The sequence below is a fragment of the Aspergillus vadensis genome, assembly GCF_003184925.1.
Source record: "Aspergillus vadensis CBS 113365 unplaced genomic scaffold BO88scaffold_18, whole genome shotgun sequence".
NCBI classification, from domain to species: Eukaryota; Fungi; Ascomycota; class Eurotiomycetes; order Eurotiales; family Aspergillaceae; genus Aspergillus; species Aspergillus vadensis.
The window spans coordinates 499,288-525,249 of record NW_020292056.1 but is presented as its reverse complement, the minus strand read 5'-3'; the positions used below and the strand labels follow the sequence as shown (position 1 = coordinate 525,249).

Below are 25,962 nucleotides of genomic sequence, written 5' to 3'. Positions count from 1 at the left end.
GGACGATATGTTTCGAACCTGCCATGTCTGCTCTCACCATAGCTTCCAGCAGCCCCCAAGTACATGAATGTAATGGCTGCTGCTGTTCACGCGGCTGCATTGATCGATAGTGACGTTTTCTTGCGAGCGATGCTTACGAGGCTAGAAGTGACCGGCAGGGGGTAAATATGAGATGGATAACGGAAGATCTATAGAATAACATGATAGTAAGTAGGAAACGTACTGTTATAGCTTAGAAGTTTGTTCCTCTCTTCCTTGCCAATCATTTGGGATTGGTCACCCATAATGAACGTCTTTCACATCACTGATGGAAAGGAATGAAGGTGGAGTACTGATAACAAATAACAATACAGGGGTTCGTAATTCTCGTCTATAAGCATAGAATCTTGCAATGTGTGGGTTTGACATTGCGCGGAATCCTCAATCGAGGACTTGCCGAAACCGTCCTTGGGGATCTCCTCGTTATGATGTGCGGCGGACTTATGAGACAACTTTCACATTACGCTGGGCCATCGCCTTTTCGCTGAGTGGCGCAAAAGAAAATGGACCGGATGTTCTGTCTCCTAGGTTGTATGTAACGTCTTGATGACTTTCCTCGCCGCCCGCACGAAAACCCGATGGTGCCCTGGCGGGCCCCTACCGGTGGCAATCCACATGCCTAGCAGAGGAATAGGGGTTTGCTCAATCAGAATAGGCATAGCCTTGTAACACCGGGCAGCTCACGGCGGAGCACTGGTGGCTGACGGAACCAATACATGGCGGACGACCAGCAGCATCTCACTGTCAGGACTGGTCGGTTGCGAGACCGGGTGGAACCTACCAATGCGAATACGCTACAATGGGAGTTGCCAAGAATCCATTCCCGAAAGCGCAAAGCTGATGCTGTTCCCTGGGCTGCTGTTACTGTAGCATGAGATTCCAAGGCACTAATGGAGACACGGGGCCGCATGCGAGTCGGAAGGCCGTCCCGCTGTAGGCTGGCGAGCCGTCCTATCCGTAAGAGATGCGACCCTGGAATCCCAAGCAACTCTAAAGGCTGACTAGCCCAGTGCCATTGTTAGCTAGAGTTTTCCTCCTAGACAGGGTGGAGATTGGGAAGACTCTCATTTCAAGTGGCGGACTATTCCAGAAATCTTTCGTTGATGACTGAAGGAAATGGAGATCTTGTTTGGGATTAAGAACGCGAAGAAAAGGCAAATCTGGTCTAGGAAGCAATCCATGCCCCCAACCTATGTGTTTCTTTAGCTGTTTTAAATCCGTACAATACCATTCATGATTCAACGGATAACTGTATCAGATTTAGTTACCCTGTCCGATTACGTCTTCACTTCTTCCACCCCCTGGTCCACTACGGAATTGGTCTTGGAACACAGCCAATATTCTTGTCTGCGTCAACGTCAAGCATAAGAGACATAACCTCGCTATTCGCGGCATTGGTGATAAAATGACTGGTCTTTGTTGGTGCTGAATGTGCCCAGGTGACCTTTTCTGATACAGACGCGCTGTTAGAGGCATGAGCATTGTATAACGTCAAAGCATAGTCAAACGAGGTTCTCATGAACACAATGATTCTGCTGTAGGTACTCAGGTGACATTTCAATAACCGGCAAAGACAGGCCAAAAGTGTGGTGGCTTGTGACAGATGCTTCTGCCCATTGTTTCTCCAGAGATCCCTCCCAAAGTGTTAAGGACTGTCGGCTTCCTACTAAGATACCCTTGCTTCGTGCTATTAGTTTCGATCTGATTCGCCCGGGGCAATAATCGGCGTTTCAAGATCCCGCATTGACCTTCATATCGGACGGTGACATGATAGGCCTCGATGCCGTAGGTTTCGTGGATACAGCGATGCCTTGGCCAGGATCCGAGGTGGAGATTGAGTGCTCGCCCATGGGTGTTAACCCAAGGAGACTATTGATAATCGCAATGCAAGGAGGGTGGATGCTTTTTAACCCGTGTAGATCGCAAACCACTGCGGCAGTGACGAATTAAATGGCCGCGATCCCGCATCTGACTCTCTTGCGAGATCATGGCACGTTGATTCGTCGATTCAGTCCTGGCCTCGCGACTGTTCCCCATCTCGAAAACTGGCCCCACTGTGATGAAGCTTTGGAGGCAGACTACTATTCAATAACCGGTTGAACTATGCTGAAGGCCGTCTATACAGTTCGGCGTGTCCTCAATCGGGAGGTATAATGATGGAGCAGTGAAGGTGACAGCAACAAGAGGTAAGAGCACAGAAGGTCAAAGTTTAGATAGAAGTGACGGCTAGTACTACGTAGATAAAGCGAGGACATAAGCATAGAAAAAGGGGAAGTCACAAGAATAAGAAATATGAATAAAAATAAAGATAGATAAACAAAATAATATAAATTGAGGGTGAAAGACCACTCAGTCCTATCAAGTCTCTTCCATGTTTACCGTGTCTTCCTTTTGATTGTATCAGCGCCATTATGACCATTATAGTCTCACCGCTACAGTCATCTACCTTTCTGAATTATATCATTGCTCTCCGGTGGTGTACGTGGTTGTATCAGGCCAAAACGTCCGCGCCGGTGCAGACGTACATATCGGAGACACACTTTCCTTTCTGCATATAGCCAAGCATCTGACTTATAGCTGAGGCTGCAATACGCCCCATCTTCAAATTTACACGCAAGAATTATTAGCACCGTAATGTACGAAGACGTGTGCTCAATAGCTGACAGCATCTCTGGACGTTGTGCCGTCCCGTAAGTTGCTTGTGAACCTCACCAACAAATACAGCTTCTGACGTTTCACGCTTCTTACAGTGTACGCTTCCTGTCCAACCTGCCTAGTATGACAAATACGAGAGAAGATCGTCGCCTCCCCCCACTCCCATGCGTGGAGCCCTTGCCCCGCGGACCCTTAGATCCATCCAATGCCATCGCTAATGCCACCAGCGCTGCAAGAACTCAGCACACTTGCCCCGTGAGATCACCATAGTCGGGAGCAGAAGAGCGTATTATAGTTATTGAATTATTAATAAGCTCAGCGGAGAGTTCCTTGCCGGAGCCTGACAAGTCTTAGAAGATATTCATATAGCTGCAAGATCTTTCCTCTCCTCAATTTCTAAGCCTCATTGCCCCCGTATACATCAACCGCAAGCCGCTGTTGCAGCAGCAGTGCGGGTAGAAGCGCAAGGCCAGCATGGCTCTAGCGGGTTTAGATAACCAGAGAAAAAGGCACAGAATTGCAGAGGAAAACTGATGAAAGAACCTCAGCCAGCTGTACTGTGAGCTGGACAGCCACATTCATGATTACTTCCTGGAACAAGCTGGTTGGAATTCTTCCAAGGGACTACCAGAGTCTAAGAAATAAATTATTCAAGCTGCCACCTTTCTCATTAACTACATAGTCTTGATTATCATGGACTTGCTTCGCCAAGAGAATAAGATGCCACGCTGACTATCAGAGCGCCTGATGCTCCAGACCCGCTGCATGCAGCTGCAGCAGCTGGTGTTCAGGCTTCGGGAGCAGAACCAGGCTTTCCAGCAGCAGCTCAAGAGACTTCAGAAAGAAAACTAGACGTTAGTGAAGCGTACAAAGGCGCTCGAGCTCCAGCTAAATTTATATGGGCATATGTTATGACCACGCAAGAGCGAACCTTTGACTTCTTAGGCGCTGAACCAATACGTTTGTCCCCTCCGTAGAGGACTTCTAAGCGTGGAAGTACCACAACGCTGTATAGGGGAAAAGAGTTTCAACCTACTGTCCCGAGTATTAACGCCCACTGAGCATGATTAGAGTTTGGGTTCACTAGTACGAAAAATGCATGGTTGATTTTTTTGTCTCTTCTTGCAGAGTCCGTGTTGAGAGGATTTACGGACTAGCCCATGTGAAGTACCAGGTTTCCCGGAAGCTGTATTTACCGTCACTTCGCATTAGCACAAACCTTTACCAGATGTCGCCTACGGTGGATCTGGTAGAGGAATGCGCGAGGAAAGCTTGGATCTAAATCTTGCTTTACGTACCAGATATTGCACGTAGGCAAATGTTCGTTGTTCGTATAAAGAATTACTCGTATCCCTCAGACCTGACAATTAACCCTGTTACTCCAGGTGATTTATCGTCCTGATCGGGGACACGATGGAATAGGCACCCTATTCCTCAGGTCAGAACGCTGACTACCTTCATGTTCCATGTGTTCTCAGTAGATATATATATGTATATATATATTAGGAAAAAGGGGAAAGGAGAGAGATAGAAAAACTACGCCCATCAAAAGGAAAAGGAAAGAAACAAGGAAAACAACAAAAATCCAACATAATACGCTCAAGCTGGGTTGGGAATGAATTTGCTGGTCTGGCCACTGACATCATTCAATTACTAGTCATCTAGTCGAATCTCCCGGGCGTCTATCTCCTACTCATGGAAACCATATCAACCAATCGCCTCTTAAATGTCTTTTCACACGATCGATAGCAGACAGGCTCATGGAATGTTGGCTTTCGTCATTTCATATTCTCGGAGACTGTAAAACGACCCACCATAATCCACTCAGACCCTGTTCATTGAAGAGGAAGTTGAGAATGCGAACACCCTTGAATCGATGTTGTAAGCTGGGATAGTTCCGTTTCCTCAGACAAACCGAGGCTTCCGGCAGACTTCGGCCGGCTTATTGAGGGAGCATTGCTCTGCTTTAACGAGAATAGTGCCTCCGGAAACCAGACGCCATTTTCACCGTCCAACCCCCGAAGGTACTTTGGAAGGCACTACCATGTTTATAAGAAAGGTAGGACGCACCCAAAGGGATGGACATACCACCTTCCATAAAATCCCCACCAAAGGAGTCGTGGGCATCGGGGTTGTGGCATGGACTTCCGTTAGTGCCCGCAGCAATTCTTTTTTCCCAGAACTGATTCTGAGAGGACGGTCTTGTGGGGGCCTTCGCCAAGTGCCCAGGGCTAGTGCGCGAAGTTTTACGTTGACCCTACCCCTGAGACATCATCTACCCACAACGCCAAACGATTTGATCCCTCGCAATTGACCGGCTCCAACTGGTGTTGTGAAACGACATGTCTATTTCCTCTGCTCCCTGGCCTTTCTTGATACCATTCGCCACTCCTTTACCAGATTGCCCGTGGACGAGCAAGCTTTCGGTGGAAAGGTAGCAATGGTTTCTTACAGCCCTTTGGACCTACATGACAAGACAAGAAGATAGTGAACGAAGCCCGGATACCTTCGAGATATACTCACCACCATGGGCCAATCTAGCCAATCATGGACTCGGCGCAGAATCTACACAACAGCCTCTTAACCAGCTCTTCCTCTGTTTCAATTGCTCCAGAACGTTTAGGTCATTGGTACTCTCGAAGGAGAGTATATCCTACTACACGGTCACTTCTGAGACATGCTGCTGCTGCAGATCAGGAATTAACAAGGAAGTACTACAAGGGTCATTTGTCAGTGCGAAAGGAGCTGAGTGGGAAATTACAGGCTAACGTCGAGCAAGATCCCTTCATACCATGCAGCAGAGATTAATCGAGCGCGTGACCAAGACGAGCAGTTCATCTGCGCGTCTCGACAGACTAAGACTTCGAACAGCAGCCTTCCACACTTGGATAACAGTATCCACATCCGCCTTTATCGGGATCTTCTTTTTGCTCCTTTATCTACCAATACATGCTGGACACTCCTGAGTCATATAGTTGAATCCCTACAGCTCCAGACACCCCTGGAGGACGGACTCAAAGAATCCAGACAAGGTTGGAGCAATCCATGCTGGGAACTATAAGGACTTTATCTAATTGGTCCGCAGCATGTATGAAAATGATTAAACATGTTTTACAACAAGTGCCCGTCCAAATCCTTAGAAATATCATACAAGATATGCGAGGACATTTCCAAAGCTCCGAATATCTTCCTATACTCGCCATATTGGAGACATGGGGAAGTGGCCAAAACTGTGCAGCAGCAAGCTACTGCACCGAGGATTCCCACTCTCCCCACGTCTCCAGGTGTCACGAAGGGAACGATAGGAGTCAACCGACGGATCCTGAGAAGACACTGCATCCACGCGACCTTGACCATACGAACAAAGCAACTAGACGGGTACTGACGGTGCCAAGCAAGTATACTTACAGAAGAGGGCTTCGGAGACAAAAGAGAGCACCGCTCAAAGGGGAATGTGCGGAATGCTCGGCCCGTATATCACCGCTATGGAGGGTTGGACCCGATGGAAGAAAAAGTCTTTGCAACGCATGCGGCTTAAGGTGGTCCAAGAAGAAAAGGACAGCGATAGTGTAAGGCATGATTCACATATGATTTGAAATATGAGGGGTACGCGTATTATTCAGCTGGGTGTAACCATTCCAAAGCAGCAGATGTCGATGAGTGTAAGTGGCCTGTTATGTTACGGCACATCCCTTCTTGAGCATCAGAACAATGATGACTGCTCCGTATAAGTACATAATAATAGCCTTTTTAGAACAGGAAGAGTGGTATCAGATATGTCCTTTCTGCTTGGGAGGTTGCGCCTCAAACACCTGGTATGCTGTTGCATTGGACATTGCATGCTCACGTTTTATAAGCAAAGTTTCTGTGGCTGTTGTGGCGGAACCACTGGGTTTCTTGCGGCCAACTGGACTGGCAGCTGGCAGAAGACGAACTCTGCTGCCTTTAACGTAGGGATTTGGATTTATCCCATAACTTATGGAATCAGCTACTCTGCAATGTGATATCGAAGAAAGTATAATAGCCAAACGTGGCATGCTGCCGAAAGGAGAATACAGATGAAGTTACCGGTGCTTAGCTCAATCTCGCAACTCTTGCCGTTCATGCGTTTTCCCAAGAGAAAAGAGGAGGCCTTCGATATCAACACCATATTTAAGCATGGATAACTAGTGTCAAGACCATGGCGTTTACTGCAGTATCTAGATTTCCCTTGGCCTGCATGGGGCAAATGTGAACCATAATCAATATAATCCACAGATAAGGTTTAGTCCACATTCCGGACAGATGGTGTGTTCTTTATCCCGTCTCGGGAAGCATCACAAGTGGAGATGGCTCAATGGACAATTGAAATAGAGACGAGATATATGAAAGAGCGAAATGCTTGGATTGATCGAAATTTTGAGGAAATAAAACCCTCTTTATCAGCCAACAGTACAAAAGGGTGATTCTGAAAGCAGCATCGTTGTTAGACAATGACCGAGAACAGATTCGTAGCCAGAGACCTAAGCAGTATCTTGAACAGGGTGGCATGCTTGAAACCATCGGTATTCAGTCGGCTTCAACAACTTGATTGACCCCACAGCATATAAAAGAGGGCAATGGTGTCAAGATGGCTTCCGGTAGCAATTTCATACACACAAATGATTTGGGGAAGTTTAGGCTTTTGTTGTAATACGCGGAAATTTCTGGACACTTGGAGATATTTAAATGACATTGCTGATGTCGCCAAAACCCAAGCACGGTCGCTGGGAATGAAAACTCTGTTTGGGGACAAATATTACAGAACGTTGCGAGGAAACCTCTCTCGACGGGAGATATGTACTTGCTCTGAGCAAACGGCTCTAGACTACCGGTTCCGATCGGCCTGATTGCAAGGAAACGTTCTGCGGTTCACCACCCCAAGATGGAGATTTGACACCTTTCGTTCCGGCCTTATCCATCTGTAGAGTAATCCGGAAGGTCATGTTTGAATCTTTCCCCCCCATGCCAAGGGCCATATTTGCCAGGACCGCAAATTATGCAGTCGCACAAGATCTGCCTCCACACTTCGAAGCGAAGGATATGCGAGAACCGAATAATAGATAACCAGGGGTCATATATCTGGAATAACGAGCAAGAAATCCTACCGTGGAGCGGGAGACTAGAGTAGCCCCAATAAACCTTGTTTGAGTGTGTCGGTCACCGTTGCCTAGGAACACTTTAGACCCAGGTTAACCAGACAAATAAAAATTCCCCAGCCGGCGCAATGCAGTCTCATTCGTCCACGGCAATGTCTCACATGGAGCCTTGTGCCACCTAAGTCACGCTCGGTCTCGTGGCACGATGAGGTGGAGCCCGGAAAACATTCTGGGCGCAGGTGAATTTGCTCTGTTATTGAGGGTCCCTCTCTTGCCTAATTCAAGGGTAAAGCGTGGGCCCAATGAAAAAGACTGATACGGAGTAATGAATTCAAGGTATACTGGTACTCGGTGATCCGAATCTGTCTCATAGTTTCATGGGGGGCATTGTCCGTTCTGTTGTGATATGAAGCTGTTGCTACTCGGGAACGATACCGCAAAACGGAAATAATTCCTGCCCATCTACACGAGTTGATCGGAAATCAACTCGGACTTCGTGCTGTATATATATCTTCTTTCCATCCGTTTGAAATAAGATGAATCAAGCTTCCTTTTGCACCACGACACTTTTGACTATAGGCGAAGGCAAGACATTCTCACAAAATTGAAAAGAGACAAGTACACCACTGCAATTCCCTTAAACTTTCTCGGAAAGGATCAAGAAGGAGCACAAAACCCTGGAACCCAGTCCATCCCAAAAGTCAAGGAAACAATCTTCACCGTCGCGATAAGTCCAATGCTCGTTCGACACTGCAACCTGATGCTGGCTGATAACATGAAGGTGTGCCTCCTCGAACCCTTTCACAACTTTGTTGCAAGAAGAGCATTCATGGCGAGAAGGAGAAAAATGGCATTGCGTTATATGTATCCAGAGATCCAGCTGCGTATTGAAGGCCTGACCGCAACCGTCCCACTGACAGAGCATACTTTCGCTAATGATTGCTTATTAGCTAAGCAGGAAAACAAAGTCTATCAACAGGAAAAGCAGACGAAATGGAGACTCCTGAAAGGAGTGTTCCAAGACAATGCCTCAGTTAACCATCATGACTTACACGGCGCTATGGGATTGTCTTTGACTATCCATGTATAGATGCTTCTTGTGAATTGATTGTCTATGAACAGCGTGCAACAGCACCTCCGGAAGTAACTTCGAACCACGACGAGAAAATCAACTTCATGACTGATCCATATTGAAAGACCCGATTTTGATGGAGGGAGGAGGGAGGTATTGCCTATTTATGTGCGGAGCATACTTGCTGCGTTAACTGCATACACTAGGCAAGGCACGTAAAGTCACATGTGAACTATCTTACTACAGAGTACATCCGACATGTACGTAACGTTTCCGGGTGATCTCCCTCACCAACCGCGTAAAAACCCGCCGGTGCCCTGGCGGGCCCACACCGGCAGCAATCCTACCTACCTAGCAGAGGGATAGGGGTGCCCAATAAAAGTGGACATGGCCTCTCATTGCTGAACAACTCTCCACGGAGAACTAGTGGTTGACGGAACCAACAAGTGGGAGATGAGCAGCAGCACCTGGCACCAGGAAAACACCGGCAGGACCGGTTGGCTGCGAAACCCTGTGAAAGGCTAACATCACCATGATCTAGGTATTTGAACTTGTAACAGTCCTGGCAATCTTGCGGATTACGGACCGTTGATGTCAATCCTGCGGATGTCAGTAATTACTTGTTCGGCTAGCCCAGTTCGTCATGCAGTCGTTGAGCGGAGGATGTCACTTGAATAGAAAGAATTCTTTTTTCCGTAAGCCAAAAATACCGTTGAGTACAAATGAGCTTCCCTGAAAGGGAACAAGGACAGTGGTCGTTGTGCCCTTTCCTCCCGTTTCTTATCTCCTATCCCGCTAAAAGTTGATAGACGTGAAGTGTATTCCTCCTTTCCGCTGCGGTCCTTTCAGGCCGACATTTAGCAGGTAAGGAGGGGACATTGGAGGATCGAGTGGTCTCGGCCTATTCCATCAACGGTAATGCCGAATGATACTATACGGGTTACAGCATCAATTCCCCGTCCGGAGTGCCGAAAGAAGCCGCACGCAGGGCGCGGCTGATATTCCGGTGGATGACCTACCCTTGGAGATAGCGTCGGACGGGTGAAAGGCCCTGGTTAGCCCCTTGTCGATCCTTTGCTGGTTACAGTCACAGTCGCTCGGTTTCCCTCCTACTCTCCGTCTCCCACGGCAGTTGACCATGCCGGGCGGCGAACGCTTTGCTCAATCACACCCGATGAACTAAAGACCACCACGTCTTCCATACAGCAGCCCTCTCTCTCAACTTGCCGTCAATACAGTGAGCTGAGAGTGAAATCATGACGCCGACTGCTGGCGAGCATCCTAGAGACACGGACATTCTTGTCGTGGAGGCATGGGGACAAGGATTGCTGGTGGGCTCCCTCATTCTCATGACCGCCATCACCGCGGCCAACATGAAGAAAGAGGTACTGCTGCACAAACTTATCGTAGCAGAGGTAGGTCGCACTGTCTGGTTGGGACGAATGGCGCACTAGTCCCTGCTGATATGGACGTCTAGCTCGCCCTGGCCCTTGGACACGGAACGTTCATCTTTCTCCATGCGCCTGCCCAGGGCTGGTATCTTTCGGCCACGGCCGTCGGCCTCACGATTTCGCACACCCTCCACAACGTAATCGCATGGATGAAGATTCGCGGATTTTTCACCTCCTGGGGCACGCGACTGTATCTGATCAGCTTGCTGGCGGCCCAGCCGTACTGGGTTATTGAAATCTACGCCAACTTTACCTTTTCAAATCGGGGCCAGGCCTTATATACCACCACTCGGCCACTCGAGCCGCTGTTTCGGTGCGGTGTCCGAACGCGATTCTCCCCCACACCCCACGTTGCTGATCCAGATCTAGGGACCCGTGGTGGATCTTCACCACCTGCTTTCTCCTGTACATCATCCAGCGTGGGTATGGGTGTTCGCTGATGCAGTTGATCCGCATCAGCCCACGTTTCGGCGTCATGCTCTTGTTCATGGTGATCTCCAGTGTACTTTGCGATTGCGGACATGTGTGCGATCCGGGTCGAGAATCGCCTAGGTTACCCCCCGGGCATGGAGCCGTTTTCGAAGGTAAATAGCCGCCACTGACGGGACGAAGATGAGCATGCTAACCCTGCGGCAGCTGGCGTTTGTATTCAAGTGCTTGAGCGACACCATCATCTTGGATGACTTTAGGAGCACCCTGGATCGACTGCGCTACCACCATCACCCGGATGTCCTGCCACTGCAGGAGCCCGACACGCATGCTCGCGGTCGGAGAACAAATAAGCTTGTGGACAGTGTACCTGAAGCGTCTGTCAAACGCCCTGATCCAGTATGTCGTCCACCTGACATGGTGTAAAGCCTGGAGTATCGTGTGTCGGCGCCAACGGGCACGGCACAAGCTGAATATGCATGCTGGATCTCCTGAGTGCATAGCCGCTGCGCGTGAGGACGGGGTTTTGTTTTTTACCCTTTTCGGTTGAACATGTTAGACCCTTCAGTAGGCAGTTGGGAGGTTACCCTTCTGGAACAATGTATATAATGGTGACCATGTACAACTAGTTGGGAGGAACAGGAGAAAACATGGTGTGCGCAAACGCGTGGTCACGTTACTTGGCGTCATTGTGAAGCGATGGATGCTTATCTATCGGATGGTACAGTATCCGAGACGTGGAAGCCGATGAGCCTGCTTTCTACCCTAAGCAAAGGCCTTGAACGCTTCCTAGTCAGAAGTTCGGCCCTACGGGCAATCCAAGCTGGCTGCTAGCACCCTGTCATTTTGGCGCGCTCCCTGGCCGCTCTGCAATTGATCTGGTCCAAAGTATTGTCCATAAAATAGAGAAGGCCTTCGGACAAAAGAAGGTAGCCTCCCTACTACTACTAGACCTGAAAGGAGTTTTTGATGCTGTTATACAACAACGGCTACTCTAACACCCCCGCCTATGAGGGAGGGATAAAGGTCTCATGAAGCTCGATTGTGACCGCGCTGTCGACCTCCCATGCCCCGTGTGTCTCACCACCGTTTTGAGCGGTTAACATACTCTCGTCCAAGACAGCCTGAAAGGTCGGTCTCCTGTCGTCGGGCGGAGACGATTCCGTGGTGTGGGAGACATATTGTTTGATACCTGATTGTGGCTTCTTTTCTGCCGATGCTAGTAGTTTCTGGAGCTCGTTCAGTCGTGGCAGGTGGGTTTTCATTGTTAGCTGAGGATTTGAGTGACGCTAGGAGGAATGAGACTTCGGTGAAAGTGTGCGTGTACGCCAAAAATGAGAGGCCCCAACCTAGAATGCAAATGATGCTTTATGAAGATTGGCTGTCTCATTGAATTCAGAAGCAAGGTGACACCACGCGCCAGCCCTGCGCAAAACGGTCCACCCAACGCAAGCCCGAAGTTGAATTAAGGCCACGGTTCTAGGCATGGGCAGACCAGGGCCCGAGTGTAACTTCGCCGATCCTTGTGGCACTCAACGGTGACCGACTAGGGACTGGTCAAACTAGGTGCAGTCAGGTCTTAATTTTCCTGACCGCAACCCAGAACAATTAGGGCTGGATTTCCTGAGTTGTGTTCTCAGTCCATCGGTAGACGGATGGGTTTGTGTATGGAAGCGAAAGACATACCTTAGAGCCAGAAAACAAAGAACCCAAAAAACAATACAGGCTATCTCAATTCGGCCCTCCAACCTCTTATCGCATGCTAAAGGAGACGCCAGTATGCTCTCCATACTAAACCCCGCGTGGGGTGTTTTCAACAAAACGCTCTGAGTCCAGAATTTTTCTACCATGCATTCGGTTTGTCCCGGGAAACACTCACAATCTGCCGAGAGTATTGAGATCCGGCCCGTCTCTTGGCCACATAAACACTCGAAGACAATAGTCCGCGTTATCAATGGTCCCCGCGTATGGACGTAAGGCTTCCCAGATCTGCTTGCGACAATGTCCGAGGTTGTCGAGGGCGCTCTTCACGCGCGGAAGGAAGAATGGAGAGACGGTGACTGATTCCAACGTGTGTTTTTGGACGACCGTAAGGTGCATTACCAACCAATCAATGGGGGCCGACAGCATGACAGAGGCGTGCCGAAAGACATCCTTAAGGATGCGTAAGCGGAGATAGGATGCTGTATCCATTCTAGGTCCAGAAACCGGGAGCTCATAAGAAGAGGACAAGTAACAGTCAACCGCCAGAACCCCGTGTTCGCAGAGAAATGTCTCATCGCTGCACTGCAAGTTGGTTATCCCCATATCAGGCGTATCTTCGCCTTTGCTTGGAGGTGTGGTCTGTGGACAACATGACTATTTCACGGACGGTGTCTCTCCTGGATCTTATTCCTGTGATAGCCTCTCAATGAGCAGCTGCAGCCTTGGCGAACTCACAGTGTCAAAACATACGCTGTTGTAAAAGATATGGTACTTGTGTGGAAGGTTTTTGCGTGACAAGGCCGTGGACGAGGTACTGGGGTATTGCCTGTAGCGCGCGTACGCCTTATATCGTTTTGAACCGTCACACTGGAATATGCCGCCTCAAAGGGGACTTCAGGTTTCTTCCTCGTCTATCGTAACCGTGGGTCAGACTGCAGGACAAGAATGGTGGAATGTCGGTCAAATCATGCGATTCCCTGGGAAAACAGCCGGGCAAAATGTAAGCCATGGAAGACCAGCTGGGAAATTGGCGTGCGCAGAGTAGCGATGAACATCTCCGACTGCCCCTTACAGTGAAGTTCCAGGTCAGCCACTTGCCGATAGGATAACGCTGATACTAGTCGACATCACCGCATACGTTCAATAAACCTCGAACTTCTGATCCTGCTCGACGATCAAAGGCACAATCACCAAGCGACGGATTTCGAAATTGAGAGGGGCTGCTCCGAAGGCAGTGTCGTCGGCACCGGACCGCACCTTCAACTAACGGGTGTTCTGGCCGTTGTGACAATAATAGTGGATGCATGGAGTCTTCGGGGCAATCCAACACAGAGAAACAATTTGTATATGCTCGCTAGGCTCCAGCGTAGCCTATCCCGACAGCGATCGGACACGGCTCCGGTTGGGTGCCCTTGTGCATTCGCCATCGCATGATCCAGGGCTGCTTAATGACCGCTGAGGACTGCCCGTGCAATGCCACATGCATCAGCTTACCGCAACAGAGCAGTGTTAAGCGATCGCGATGTGAGCACTGTAGTGGCTGTAGCTCTTCGACCTGTCATGGTAAGCATTGGCAGGACTTCACAGGGTATCCTTGGGGAACCTGTTCGCGGCGGCACAACATATGTGCCAGCATCAAAGGCTTACCGAGGAAGGGAGTGGAGCCCGCAATCGATTGGACCGTTCACCAACCAATGGACGAGGTAATTTAGAATCGGTGACGGTCTGTGTTGAGCGCGTAGGGATCGGACTGTAGGGAGAAGACGAAAAGCAGCGATGGATGCCATTGCCACATGGCATTGGCTGCGCGCAAAGAGAGTCGTCATGTCATAGGCATACTGGAACTCACTTCAATGTCGATGACCTTCCAGAATGCGAGAGGCAAGCCACTTTTAAGAATCACTCGAGGCCGGAGCGGTGGCGGTGTCCTTGTTGCGACAAGAAGCCTCCCTGACATGACCTGGCCCGAGGTCGAGGTCAAAGAATTTGATATCCGGCCCCGTCCGAGGCTGGACGACTTCCTGGACCTGTTGGCGAATCGACTGGCGGGCGCACACTACGGTGAATCAAGATTAGTCATCGGGCGCACGTCCCAACACGATCTGTCAGAAGCTCCCTCATCACACAGCCGTTGTAGGTTGATGGGTGAACTGATTGGGTGGGAAGTAAACCTACCACCGACAGCTAGCTTCCCACGGCGCTTGCTCAGGTGACCTTGGACGATTTCTCCGGCCATCAGTGGCCCTTGATATAGTTTGATTCGCTCTCCGAACGCGTCACCGGGGTCAACGGATGTCATCTTTGTAAGGTAATACAGACGAAATTCAAGAATCTATCTCAGTCAGGACAGTACTAAGACTGGCCATAGAGGGTTGTCATATATCTTAAATTCACTGCGGTCGAGGTCCAACAGGTCCTGCATCCAATTGCCTAGCCAGCATTGGTGGTCTAGCATTTGTCAGTAACTGCGGTATCAGGCAGTGCATCAAGAAACAGCCATACCAAAGTCTTGTATCTGCCACACGATTTTTAACTTGTGTACCATGGCCTGCCGCTGCTCGCTCGCCTGGATGAGCATGCGGATATAGGGAAGCACTTGTAACATACCAATGTCCTTTATGATGAATACGATCGTCCCAAACAGAGAAAAGTTGATCGATCGGCTGTATGGCCCCAGCAACAGTGCAGGCTGCCGATGCTGGTGTAGCCATTTGTGGAGGTAGAGTTGTGTACTGAGACTGGAGGCTCGTGGTTGGGTTAGAATGTACAGGATGCGCGGTCCGGGCGCATCATCCCAGTAAGTGATATAGAAGGGCTGGAGTTGGAAGCACGAGCGAAATCCTGTGTGAGGTAACCAGAGGTATATGTACTGTCCCAGCCGGATGTGCTAATGGGGGGACACTGTAATGTCCATGCGAAGCAGTTTATGAAAGAAATGTATATTTATGGCGGGCTGTCCCGCACTCCAGCGTTGTTGGATGAAAACTGTATGAGAGACGGCTATTATACTCAGCATGATCTATAGGGCTCCAGTTCTAACTACTTGCCAGCGGGAATCTGACCCTCGGTCCCATATATGATACGCCAGGGCCACCATTGCTGTGACCGCCAGAAGGTAGTGGATTCTTATGGTGATCTGATAGTGACGTCGGACGACCACATGCAAGGTCACAGGGATTATCATTAAAATGGCAGCAGCTGCCTAACCCTGGTTAGTGGTATTGCTCTCGGGTTACAGTCATTATCATGGAGGGGCGGCGTGGTGACTGACCAGCAAGGGAACCCAGTCATGCCTCATCGAAGGGATCGGCTTATCCGCTCTGGTAATAGTAATGGCTCCATGAAGAAGGGAATAGGCGGCCATCACCTGCCTAAACCAGCGATGCAACCACGCAACGGCAGAGCAGCTGATTCCGAGCAGATGGGCCGGGAGGTCAAAGGTTAGGCCTGTACTGAGTGGTAATAGATTCAGGATGGCGAGCTTCGCCGCGCGTTGCTGGACATCAGCCCAGCCATGGGCGGACATGAGTAGGAGGATAATGTTGGCGCCCAGGAGCACCCCAACTAAAATAACCTTGAATGCGGTGGCAATGTTAATAGCCTGGAGAAGCCACGGTAACTCGCGGCTGAGACACTGTCCAAGGGAGGCCGCAATGTGGTGTTGGATAGTCCACTGACCAAGCTGGTATACTAACCGCGTAAGAAGCCAGGCGCCCAGCAGGGCAGTAATCCATATTCTGTACTAATTAATATATTGGATTTAGGTGGCCTGTTTATACAGGTCTGAGAGGGTTGGAGATATTGCTTCTAGAAGAGTAAAAGCTGGATCTGGTAGATAAAAGATATTAACTTATAAGTAATTCACGGCATCAACTTTGGGCTACCGGTGCAGTTAGATGTTATATACTTTTATTATTAATGGTTAGCCTCCGCGCCCCTTCTATTATAGTTGAAGATGGTGAAATAGTCAAGTAAATGACAGATACCTGCTTATTTGCCCGTGAAACTATGCAGTTAAATCTGAAAAACGCTGGGTTCTATCCGCGCTTCTAATCCGATGCCCAGGCATCAGAAATTTGGGGTGTGCTGAAGATAATCTGTAGGAAAATTAAATAGGTATTTAGTGAGCTTCTGCTTCTGTCCGACAGGTTTAGATTTTAATGGTCTTTTTACCATGGTGGTTTATGGGAGATCATCTTTTCATCTTGCCCTAGTTCTATATGCTGATAAAGGTTGAATTTTCTGAAACTGGAATTGTGTCTGACTGCTATGTATGCTGTTATATGGTGTAGAAGCACCGCTCGAACTTGAATCAGCTGTGTGTAGGCAAGGGATAGATCTTTCTACTGTATATAATTCTTCAGATACTCTACTGCGTAGTAAACAAGTATGAATTGTTGAATCAGCTAAAGTAACATTGGCTGAAGGCTCCTTCAAGTCCGTTCGGTTATGTGTCCAGGTGTAGACATTTAAAGAAGGGTACAAAGGCATGAATTTAACTGGCTGAGCGTGCAGGATACTCGTGTCGAGTGAATTCTTCTGTGAGATCCAGATTAATAATATAGGATTAAGAGATCTGCTAGCCATGAGTTTTATACTTTCTCAATTTCTTATCTTCCTAGCAGCCATAAGCCTTTGAACAAGGACCGATGCTTATACATAGGATTTCATTTCTATCAAGCAAGATGATGAGCAGAATAATTCTTAAAGTGATTAATTACCAGTATAATTACTAAGCACGCTCCAAAAAAAGCTTATGCTACAGTATTTAATATGAGTAGGCTATCTTTCTACTACAGTATTATAAATGTCTTGTTTTCATATTGCTCACGATTTAATAAGTTATTATTTAAAGTAGAAGAATAAATATATCAATCTTCCTCTCATTTCTCTTCAGCCGTTAATCTTCCAAACAGAAAGTCTAATACTAAACAGACCATCCGGCTAATCTCAGAGGGTATATTACTAGTAATATTAATCTGGTCAATGCCATCTACTTAGTACACCTCCATACTTCTGTTTATCAGCAAATGATTCTTATAAACCATATATTTGGCTTTAATCAAGGCTAGTGTTTTCATGTATGCTTGTATATCTGTCTTATCCAAGACCATACTGTTAGTCATCCTTTCTACATAGTTCTTCTGGCTAAAGGTTATTTGTGACGCAGGCTTATCAGATGGTGTAGTTAAGTTAATTGCGGCACCAGTTGTCCCTTCAGAAATAGGGCAAACAGTATTCCCGGATTATGATTTTAAACTATCACTAGATCCTGTATTTATAATATCTGGAGCAGGGCTGGCTGTTACTTCTTGCTTTATTATATTTCTAGATTATCCTCTTACGGGACAGCTCCTTTCCCGCTTTACTCTTTGCCAGATGTCCAGTGGACACGGCGTGGGTAAGTGACTTAGAATTTTAATAGATATTTTTTTCTTCCAGTTATTATAACATGCCTCCTGTTTCTCCCAGGTCTCTGTAATTTTTGACACAGCCAGTTTCTCATTGGTTATTTTAATAAGATCTGTTCATGTGATCCAGTTAGTATTATCTTAGTATAAGTATTTATCTTTTTCTTTGATATTAGTCTACTTGAGCTTTACATAGGTTGTTAGTGTCTTAGAGCTTTTTGTATTAGAAGGCCTCTCTAGAATGGCTATACTAATAATATCTTTGATATTCTTGGGGTTATAGCAACGGCGCCTTTTTCCTTATTTATCCCTTTCCATGATAGAGCAAAGCCGTGACTCTGAATCAGATACTTACTAAAGACTATTGAAATTGTGTTCTTTGCCGGATTAGATGACATACTTGTGTGCTTGTTTTGGCCCGTATTGAACAATCAGCTTCTCGGCTGCGAGCATCATGAACCATGTATCTGTTACACCGTTCGAATGGCCACCCACTGATAACTTATCCAGCCAGACTAGCAAATCACCATTGTGATCTTCGTCCGGATTCGAGTTTTCGACCAAAACTGGTCTCTCAACGGATGCAATTATGGTATCAGGATTAGAAGATGCTGTTTTACTATGATATTCCTGCCCCTGGCTATTAGATACATTTACTAGTCCCTGCTTTACTAATGTCTCATCACTACTCGAGGATAATGTGTTCTGCGGCACAGATTATGGTTATATTAATAATATATTATTCTCAGGGGTCTGATTATTAGAACCTGTAATAGCATATTTCTTTATATTAATATCTATTAAATCTTCGTTATCTTTCTTGATATCTACTTCCGTAGATTAGATAACTTATTAAAAGTTATTATATTTTTTTTACAGCTTATCTCTCTTATTTTTAATAAGCTGTGAGCCTTTTAATTAGTTCTCTGCTGCTAGCAAGTCCTTCCGGAGTGACTCAAGCTCCTGCTAATGCTGTTTCTGTTTATCTTTAATTTTTCTTTTTTGGGCGGCCATTTCATCCTTTTCATGGATCTTTCAAGCATTAGTATTTTTATTAATACTAGTGGGTTTTGAAGTGTTCTTTTCTGAACATGTGTTGGCCATGTTGGCTACAACCAGAGAAGTTTGGTTAATGGATAGCTGATAGAAATCATAGCCTAGACACAGAGGATTTATACCTTGTGTACTAGCTGCTTTAGTGTAAGACGTGAAACAAAGTGAATGTAAGTGACAAACAGGTATATCTGTATGATTTCTGAAACATGTAATAAATTGCGGTGCAGTGAGACTGATTAACAAGAGTATCTCGGGAATTCTCTTGAAATAGCGGGGAATGAGCCTACATCATTTATAAAGCTTGTTAATATAAACTATTATATATTGTGGGCTTTTACATGAAACTTGAACTTCTTCTCCTCTCGTGGATCAAGCTATATCATGGATTTAGCAAGGATGATTCTCCAGGTATCTGCCATATCTTCCGCCTGAGAGCCAATATTTCTTTGAATTCTTAATGCTATCAGTGCGTCGTACAGGCTTATTTAGGATTGCCTCGGATCTGGCACCTGCAGCATATAACTGCGGAGGTATAGTGTAGAGATTCAAACGTCTTTGTATGTCCTTCTGCAACGGTTGCACGTCCTGGATATTCCAAGGGGTGATTTTCATTTACAGCAGGTAAGTATCAAGCAAACTTCTGCGAGTCATTCACTGCTTTTCTATTCGTTGACTTGAAACAGTAGCAGACAGTACAGTATGATCCTGGGCACGGTATGTAGATGGTAGTACAGAAGAGCACCACCACTATCACAATATTATAACATAATTCCAAACACTGTCAGACATGCAAAGTCCTGCCTGTCTAATACATTAACGGTTCCTGTTTCTTGCGAGCGTTGTTGAAGTCATACGCCTAGGTCGAGTGACGATGCTCGACCTGGTCTTCCGGCACGGTGACATTACACGATGACTCCTGGCTATTTGCACTGACATTATCGAGCGGGCTGGCTGCAGTTCCATGGTAATTCATCATAATCTGTAGCCATGGGGGTACTAGCGACTCGATGTTCCGCACAGGGACAGGTGCAGGTGATTCCTGATGCATGCTGTAGCGGTGGAAGTCTGTCATGGACAATGCTGTGGAAACAGGCGCCAATGAATCCCAAGAAGGCAATTGCACTGGGATATTAGTTGGGAGTGACCAGCTGACATCTTCGGCCTGATCTATACAAGAAAAATCTGGGAAACTCGGTGGCCCAGTCTCTGGTATAGAAGACAATCCGGCTGCGACGGACGAGGCAATAGACTCTGGTAGATTAAAGGAGGGACTAAGATAGTACAGCTCTTGAGAGTTATCTCCCTAGAAGAGTATGATCCTGCTTTTAGTCAGATACTGAGGCTGTTCAGTCTTATCTTTAAAGGGCCACCCTGCCGCCTGCAGTGCAGGAATAAATAGATGTAAAGAACCACCAGTCTCAGACCTGGTCAGATTATTATCTTAAGACCAGGTATAATGCCAGAAAGATAATAGTAATATCTTCTATAAATATGGCTCCGTAGCCCACAGTATTAAATACCATGTATCTGCCATAGGGTCCCCTGTCGAGTTATCTGCGGGCATATATAAGTTCAGGAATATAATTACACTAAGCAGGAGTTCCCAGCCTGCATTTATACTAGTTTCAGATAGAAGAGTGCTGTTTCTATTATTAATAACCTCATACCTTTCCCCACGAGCAGTAATGTCTGCAGGGTATATAATAGATAAGCCATGTTCAGTACCACTGTCTCTTAGAATAGTAATATCTAAAGCATAGCTTATATCAGACACGCTCCATCAGTGTTCCTCTATAAATACACTGGCGTGAGCCTTATATATTCTTGAGATATCACTAGAAAGCTGATCTATATAAATCCTACTGACTAGTGACCTCACTATACGTGGTTTAATAGATATTCTAATATAATGATTCACACTCTGTTAATCTAACTGAGGAATACAAGTACTTCCGCTTCTTTAATACACTTCACAAGGCCAGATGCGAGAATACTAATAGCCTGTTATATTAGTTATATATGCTTTTTACTAATTTCTTATTATACTCTACCAGTTCCTGGTGATTCTGTATACTTTAATTTTTTAATAATAACACCTCTTATAAGCTTGATCCACTCTGTATTATTATTCTTCCATCAGCTAATGTTCACTCAGTAAACTATGGCAGTTACACTCCATATTAAGAAGGGTGTAACATAAATATACCTTAATATAAAATATATTTGAGTAATATAGAAACAGTCAAACATAAGAAATACAATTATATCCGCTTTCATAGCACCTTTCACAGGGCCAGATGCGAGAACATTAATATACAGTATTAGTTAATGACACTGTCCACTGATATTCCACCATAGTATTAATTCTTAGATTTTGCACACGTTTGTCTTCAAACAATGATATCTTTTATAATAATAGTCTAAGAAGCGCTGCTATCCTTCTATCAGCTAATACTCAATCAGCAGATAATGGCTGTTATAATATAGTAGAAGAAAGTAAATTATGAAAATACCTCAGTAAGTATATTTAAAGACGTTCGGTGCTCCATAATAGGCTCGGTGGCATTAGTATTCTCTCGCCGCTGACGGACCGGGGCTACAACTAATATAAAGGCTTCCGCTGCGGTGGCAGCTGCAGTCGCAACTGCACCAAGCCATTCATTGGTTCCCAATGCGTCTTTTGACACCTGAGTATGTAACTCCTCCAGCGGAGGCAGTGGCCGCTGCTCGTCCATGAGTGAAAAGTGGCTTGGTTGGTCCGTGCACAGATGTAAAAAGAAAGTTAAGACTCGTGAGAAGACTAGCACACGCCCAAAAGGCCCTGGTCTGGGTTGTTCTGTGTTTGTAATGAGCGGCCTATCATCCACTTTATATAGCCCTGGTCTGAGGACAGACTCAAATAACGCAGCAGCGATATAGTATGATAGCATCACGCATGGAGAATGCTAGGCATGCCAATACACCCTCATCTTGAATTAAGTGCAGATCTTGTTCCTGCCCAGTCAGTGTGCTGTACAGTCTGCTCGGTAGCAGCCAAGGTGATTTCCGAATCTTCAACAAGGCAGGAAACGGTTTTCCATTCCTGTAACAAGCGGCAGGAATCAGCAGAGTGGTGTTGCTCACGAGAGGAAGATACTGGCTCCCAGGGGTACACAAACAGTTCCTTGGAGCTGGGACCGTCTTCCGGGGGGATCTGTTGCTCTTACGACCCCTGGGCTACGCCTTCCCACGTGGTCGCTGTGAACCAGTCGGACGCAGGGGAATGAGGTGCTATTGCCTTAAACACTCACATGGTCTCCTACCCCCTTGCCGAGGGAGTCATTGCTCATTACAAACACTGGCCTCTCACATCTACACGCACTATACGAGATAACCGAAAATAACTATACATGGGTCCTTCCGACCTGATACAATCAACATGAATACCCAAAATATATGTGATGAATATGCCGCAAAATTCATATGTGCTATTTACTGGCCTGCAGTCGCAGCCAGGAGCTCCTCGTCCATAGACCATTTCCCGTAACCGTTACATATCTCGTACGGAACGGACAGTGGCACTGCAGAAGACTGGCTGTGGACAGTCTCGGGTCCAAGAACTGCAGGCTGAGGAAGAACCCAAGCAGAGTCGTATATCCCTAACTTTTCGACAGAGAATTGAGGCTGGGTGCATTTAGGATCATGCTCGGAAGCGGCTGTCTGGGGATAGGACGACCACTGCCATCAAACCGTGGCGGCACTTTGCAGCGGGCTAGAGCCATTTGAATGCAATACATTGCGCTTGATGAGGGTCTCCTCTTCTAACTTCTACATGAAGAGATCCGGTTGAATGTTCACAGGTGCGGTCATTATCCAACGAGGTAGGCCAAACGTTAGACTGCGAACTCTGACCGGGCGTGGAGGACGGCATTGAAAGCACTGCCAATCCCTGAGAACGGGCTCTTGCGGTTCGCGATCGTTTCTTCTTGTTTGACGGCGAGTACCACTATCCCGGGTGCGCTTTAGCATGGTTCCGTTTCTCTATTACCGCAAGCGTCTTGTACTTCTCCCGGATGTGGGGGACTTCCAGCTTCCAGCTTTGTCCAGTGGAGATGGAGATGGCCTGATGATTATTCTGTGCAAGCCAGTGCTTTGCTCGATTGCTGTAAGCTAACCGGTACAGTATGAATAGGTTCGGCGGACGTGGGATCCTGTCCTGCTGTTGCCGTGCCTCCTGGCGGCGCGTCTCGACGGGACGGTGTACCCAGGCGTACATGTCTCTAACCGGGATGTGCTGCATGCCGTTGGTCAGTGCACTCAGCGGACATGGCAGATCCAGATCTTGCCTGCTGATCACTGTGTGGTTGTCTCAGTCATTTCTTGTTGTGGCTACAGCGCGATTCGACCGCCGGAGTCTGCTTGCTGGCGCAGAGGCTCTGATTTCGTCCGGTCCGCGTCGGCGCTCTTTTCTGGGATCGGCGAGTTTGCGTGGGCCTGGGTTCCATCAGACATCTACAGATATTAGTATTCACTCAGTTGGTACACCGCGTCTTCCAGCTGAGGCGGAGTGGGAAAAGATTTCACCGGCTGTGGCACCACAGAGTATGGATTATCGGCCGCAAGCTCTGGCACAGAGACAGGCTGATCGAAGCTCTAGGACCATCAGTGTATGAGACTTAGCAGTTCCTGGTTTAAGATTTACTGTGCACGTCTACTGCAGTATATTCCCCCGAAACTTGGGGAAGAATATCCGACGTGCTTGGGAGGTGCTGCCTGAGATCCTTATGAGCGGTATCAAGCACGATTCTCGGCTGGAAAATTGGATGTGATGGGACAAACATCAGGCCTCTTGATGCGGTTGGTATAAAAGATGATATTTCTGTCCCAGTTTCCTTGGGCGTGGAGCCAGTTATGGCTGCAGATGGTTCGGACATGCTCTCAATGAACTGGACCGGCAGCATCCTCCTCGAGTGGTAGGGTGATGATTAAAATGTCAGTGACTAAACAGTGACGTGGTGAGCGGGCGCACGTTAATATCAGGATGGACCACAACCGCAGTCTCGAGGTCTTATAGAGAGGTATGAATCGGGGACCTTCCATACTAAGTTGGCCATGAATACTACAGCTATAGTTTGCTTACCCTGAAATAATAGTTAGATTCTTCCAGATCGCAGCTGGTGGGACCTAATTTACTGACACCCAAGAGCCCCTACCGACCTAACGACGTACGAGTTATGGATGAAGACGAGAAGGGTACAGTATCCGGATTGGGATAGACTGAGTTGGTATCAGTGTACCCCGGCAATAGTGAGAGCGACCTATGAACGGATCCGCCGCCGAGATGAAGGACCGTGGCGGGCGGATTGGGCAACAAGGTCATGTGGGGGTTCTCCAGTCGCCCAATGGAGGCAGGTCGAATAGCAGCTACATGACTTGTTGATCTTCAGGCCCCACCAGTCAAAGCCATTCGCAGTGCAAGATACCTTTTTCTGGCTGAACCGCTATCCCGTAAAAGTATGGTGGAATGGGTGCCAGCTTGGATCAAGTGGTTCGGAGCTCCAGACGCCATCAGCAATCCTGTCGTGACGCTAGGGTAATCGGATAATACAACCCCCCAGACTTGAGACCCGGAATGCGAGTTCAATCGATAGTCATGGAACGGCTCTAGAGACAGAATTTTACGTTCACAACTCTTTGTCCAGTGTGGATTGGCCCAGATGGTCCAGGTTGATCGATCGCTGTGGGAGACCGGGAACCAATTATCGATCAGCAGCAGTTCCCAGCCCTAGAGATCCACACGCGTTCCCCTGTCAGGGCTGCACAAAATAGGAGTAGATGCAGGCATGACAACAAACCAACTAACATAGGAAAGCTTGACGCAAGAGTTGATCACAAAGACTGAAGCGCAAGAAACTGTCACGACCTATGATATGGGGACGGGAGGCGATAGCGGAGCGATCTTTTGACTTAAGCTGTAGTCTTGCCGCCCCAAAATAACGCGCGTGTTGGGATTACGGGACTCCGGCGCGATGATTTGGAATTGCCTGCCAGGGCACTAGGACAGCACTGAACGACAGCACCGAACGCCAACCCGCCGCCATGCGATTGCGATCGAGCGAAAGCCATCCTGCGTCCTAGACCTATGCCAGTCGTGTTAGAGCAAACTTTAAGAAATGGACGCCGTGGACCATTTTTTGTTCTAGTGTGGGTGGAGAACGCCTTTAATCAAGGTAGCACAGGGGCTAATTTGCTATCATGATCTACGACACACTCTTTGCTCTGGGGAGGATTATCCGGATGTGACCGAAGGCGCATAATCTCTGGCCAACGATCGGCTCGGGACTGGAGTGCTTCGCCGTCCGGTACCTCCAAGAGGCGGATCTTGGGCCGAATTTGCCGACAGAGTTGGTCGAGTCCAGTAGCGTTGGCACCTGAACGCCCATTGCCTCGAATTGAAAGCTACCCGAAATTTGGTATTTGGGCCAGAATGACTGGTCCACTCTCGCGGCTGCTTCGCGTTGACTTTCTCTGGAATGGAAAGAGAAATTGGTCTGTCAGTCTTGATAGAGCAGCCCTTGGACGGCCCTAATCCCTGGTATCACCACCGCTCAAGTATAATATAACACAGCCAACGATCACTCTTCTCCGTGTGACATGGATGTAATTTAACTATTTTAAGCTCTTTTCTGGACCGCGTTATACTGCTCCCATGTCCCATGCTGTGACACGAGATACTTAGCTTCAGTGACGCCTTAGTTTTTATAGTTTAATGGAGGTCAACCGCTAATTCAAGGTTATAAAATAGTCTAGCTATAGTCAGTTAAACAGTAAACTAGCCCTGCTGGGGGGTTAGCCTCCTATATCTACTATATTTCAGTGGGTGGGAGGTTTGATGCAATTATTCCATGCCATTTGCCTGCGCGGGCTGTGGGCATACTGGTGTCTTATAAAGACAATCATATAGTAACTGCGTAGGCTGAGGGATGTGCTAGCAATTGGAGAGTAGTTCCACTATTATTATATGCCTGGTGTGGTCAATAATGGACTGC

At 47.5% G+C, this 25,962-nt stretch overlaps 10 protein-coding genes across 10 annotated transcripts; 3 read left to right on the top strand and 7 right to left on the bottom strand.

Moving 5' to 3' along the window:
* Positions 1-2,673: 2,673 nt before the first annotated feature.
* On the top strand, positions 2,674-3,546 carry BO88DRAFT_427301 (uncharacterized protein; the record flags this gene model as incomplete). The annotated part of the gene is made up of 5 exons (XM_025708998.1): positions 2,674-2,729; positions 2,790-2,949; positions 3,064-3,149; positions 3,243-3,298; positions 3,434-3,546. 5 exons carry the CDS (start codon positions 2,674-2,676, stop codon positions 3,544-3,546), a joined length of 471 nt encoding a protein of 156 aa, XP_025560951.1.
* A 2,051-nt stretch (positions 3,547-5,597) lies between these two features.
* BO88DRAFT_84540 (GATA-type transcription factor) lies at positions 5,598-6,369 on the top strand. Its single transcript, XM_025713188.1, has 2 exons — positions 5,598-5,726; positions 5,780-6,369. The coding sequence occupies exon 2, from the start codon at positions 5,785-5,787 to the stop codon at positions 6,265-6,267; it is 483 nt and encodes a 160-aa protein (XP_025560950.1). The 5' UTR covers positions 5,598-5,726; positions 5,780-5,784; the 3' UTR covers positions 6,268-6,369.
* Positions 6,370-10,139: 3,770 nt separating this feature from the next.
* BO88DRAFT_466566 (uncharacterized protein) lies at positions 10,140-11,417 on the top strand (the record flags this gene model as incomplete). The annotated part of the gene is made up of 5 exons (XM_025711475.1): positions 10,140-10,298; positions 10,361-10,647; positions 10,704-10,836; positions 10,877-10,918; positions 10,971-11,417. 5 exons carry the CDS (start codon positions 10,140-10,142, stop codon positions 11,187-11,189), a joined length of 840 nt encoding a protein of 279 aa, XP_025560949.1. The 3' UTR covers positions 11,190-11,417.
* Positions 11,416-12,301, bottom strand: BO88DRAFT_84462 (uncharacterized protein). Its single transcript, XM_025713186.1, has one exon. The coding sequence runs from the start codon at positions 12,026-12,028 to the stop codon at positions 11,771-11,773; it is 258 nt and encodes an 85-aa protein (XP_025560948.1). The 5' UTR covers positions 12,029-12,301; the 3' UTR covers positions 11,416-11,770.
* Positions 12,302-13,398, bottom strand: BO88DRAFT_84472 (uncharacterized protein). The gene is made up of 2 exons (XM_025713187.1): positions 12,450-13,398; positions 12,302-12,386 (listed from the first exon to the last, which is right to left on the bottom strand). Exon 1 carries the CDS (start codon positions 13,068-13,070, stop codon positions 12,639-12,641), a length of 432 nt encoding a protein of 143 aa, XP_025560947.1. The 5' UTR covers positions 13,071-13,398; the 3' UTR covers positions 12,302-12,386; positions 12,450-12,638.
* Positions 13,399-14,359: 961 nt separating this feature from the next.
* BO88DRAFT_455604 (uncharacterized protein) lies at positions 14,360-14,766 on the bottom strand (the record flags this gene model as incomplete). Its single annotated transcript, XM_025710878.1, has 2 exons — positions 14,360-14,523; positions 14,643-14,766. 2 exons carry the CDS (start codon positions 14,764-14,766, stop codon positions 14,360-14,362), a joined length of 288 nt encoding a protein of 95 aa, XP_025560946.1.
* Positions 14,767-14,857: 91 nt separating this feature from the next.
* BO88DRAFT_427299 (uncharacterized protein) lies at positions 14,858-18,408 on the bottom strand (the record flags this gene model as incomplete). The annotated part of the gene is made up of 10 exons (XM_025708997.1): positions 14,858-14,932; positions 15,010-15,156; positions 15,243-15,308; positions 15,511-15,669; positions 15,739-16,209; positions 17,405-17,460; positions 17,482-17,682; positions 17,728-17,782; positions 17,813-17,876; positions 18,395-18,408. 10 exons carry the CDS (start codon positions 18,406-18,408, stop codon positions 14,858-14,860), a joined length of 1,308 nt encoding a protein of 435 aa, XP_025560945.1.
* Positions 18,409-19,790: 1,382 nt separating this feature from the next.
* Positions 19,791-20,650, bottom strand: BO88DRAFT_417045 (uncharacterized protein; the record flags this gene model as incomplete). Its single annotated transcript, XM_025708291.1, has 3 exons — positions 19,791-20,205; positions 20,455-20,542; positions 20,602-20,650. The coding sequence occupies 3 exons, from the start codon at positions 20,648-20,650 to the stop codon at positions 19,791-19,793; spliced, it is 552 nt and encodes a 183-aa protein (XP_025560944.1).
* Positions 20,651-20,863: 213 nt separating this feature from the next.
* On the bottom strand, positions 20,864-21,241 carry BO88DRAFT_344885 (uncharacterized protein; the record flags this gene model as incomplete). The annotated part of the gene is made up of 3 exons (XM_025703267.1): positions 20,864-20,927; positions 20,981-21,000; positions 21,107-21,241. Coding segments are annotated over 3 exons (219 nt in total), but the record flags the coding sequence as incomplete, so codon positions are not given.
* Positions 21,242-22,919: 1,678 nt separating this feature from the next.
* On the bottom strand, positions 22,920-23,425 carry BO88DRAFT_427297 (uncharacterized protein; the record flags this gene model as incomplete). The annotated part of the gene is made up of 2 exons (XM_025708996.1): positions 22,920-23,269; positions 23,320-23,425. 2 exons carry the CDS (start codon positions 23,423-23,425, stop codon positions 22,920-22,922), a joined length of 456 nt encoding a protein of 151 aa, XP_025560942.1.
* Positions 23,426-25,962: the final 2,537 nt, after the last annotated feature.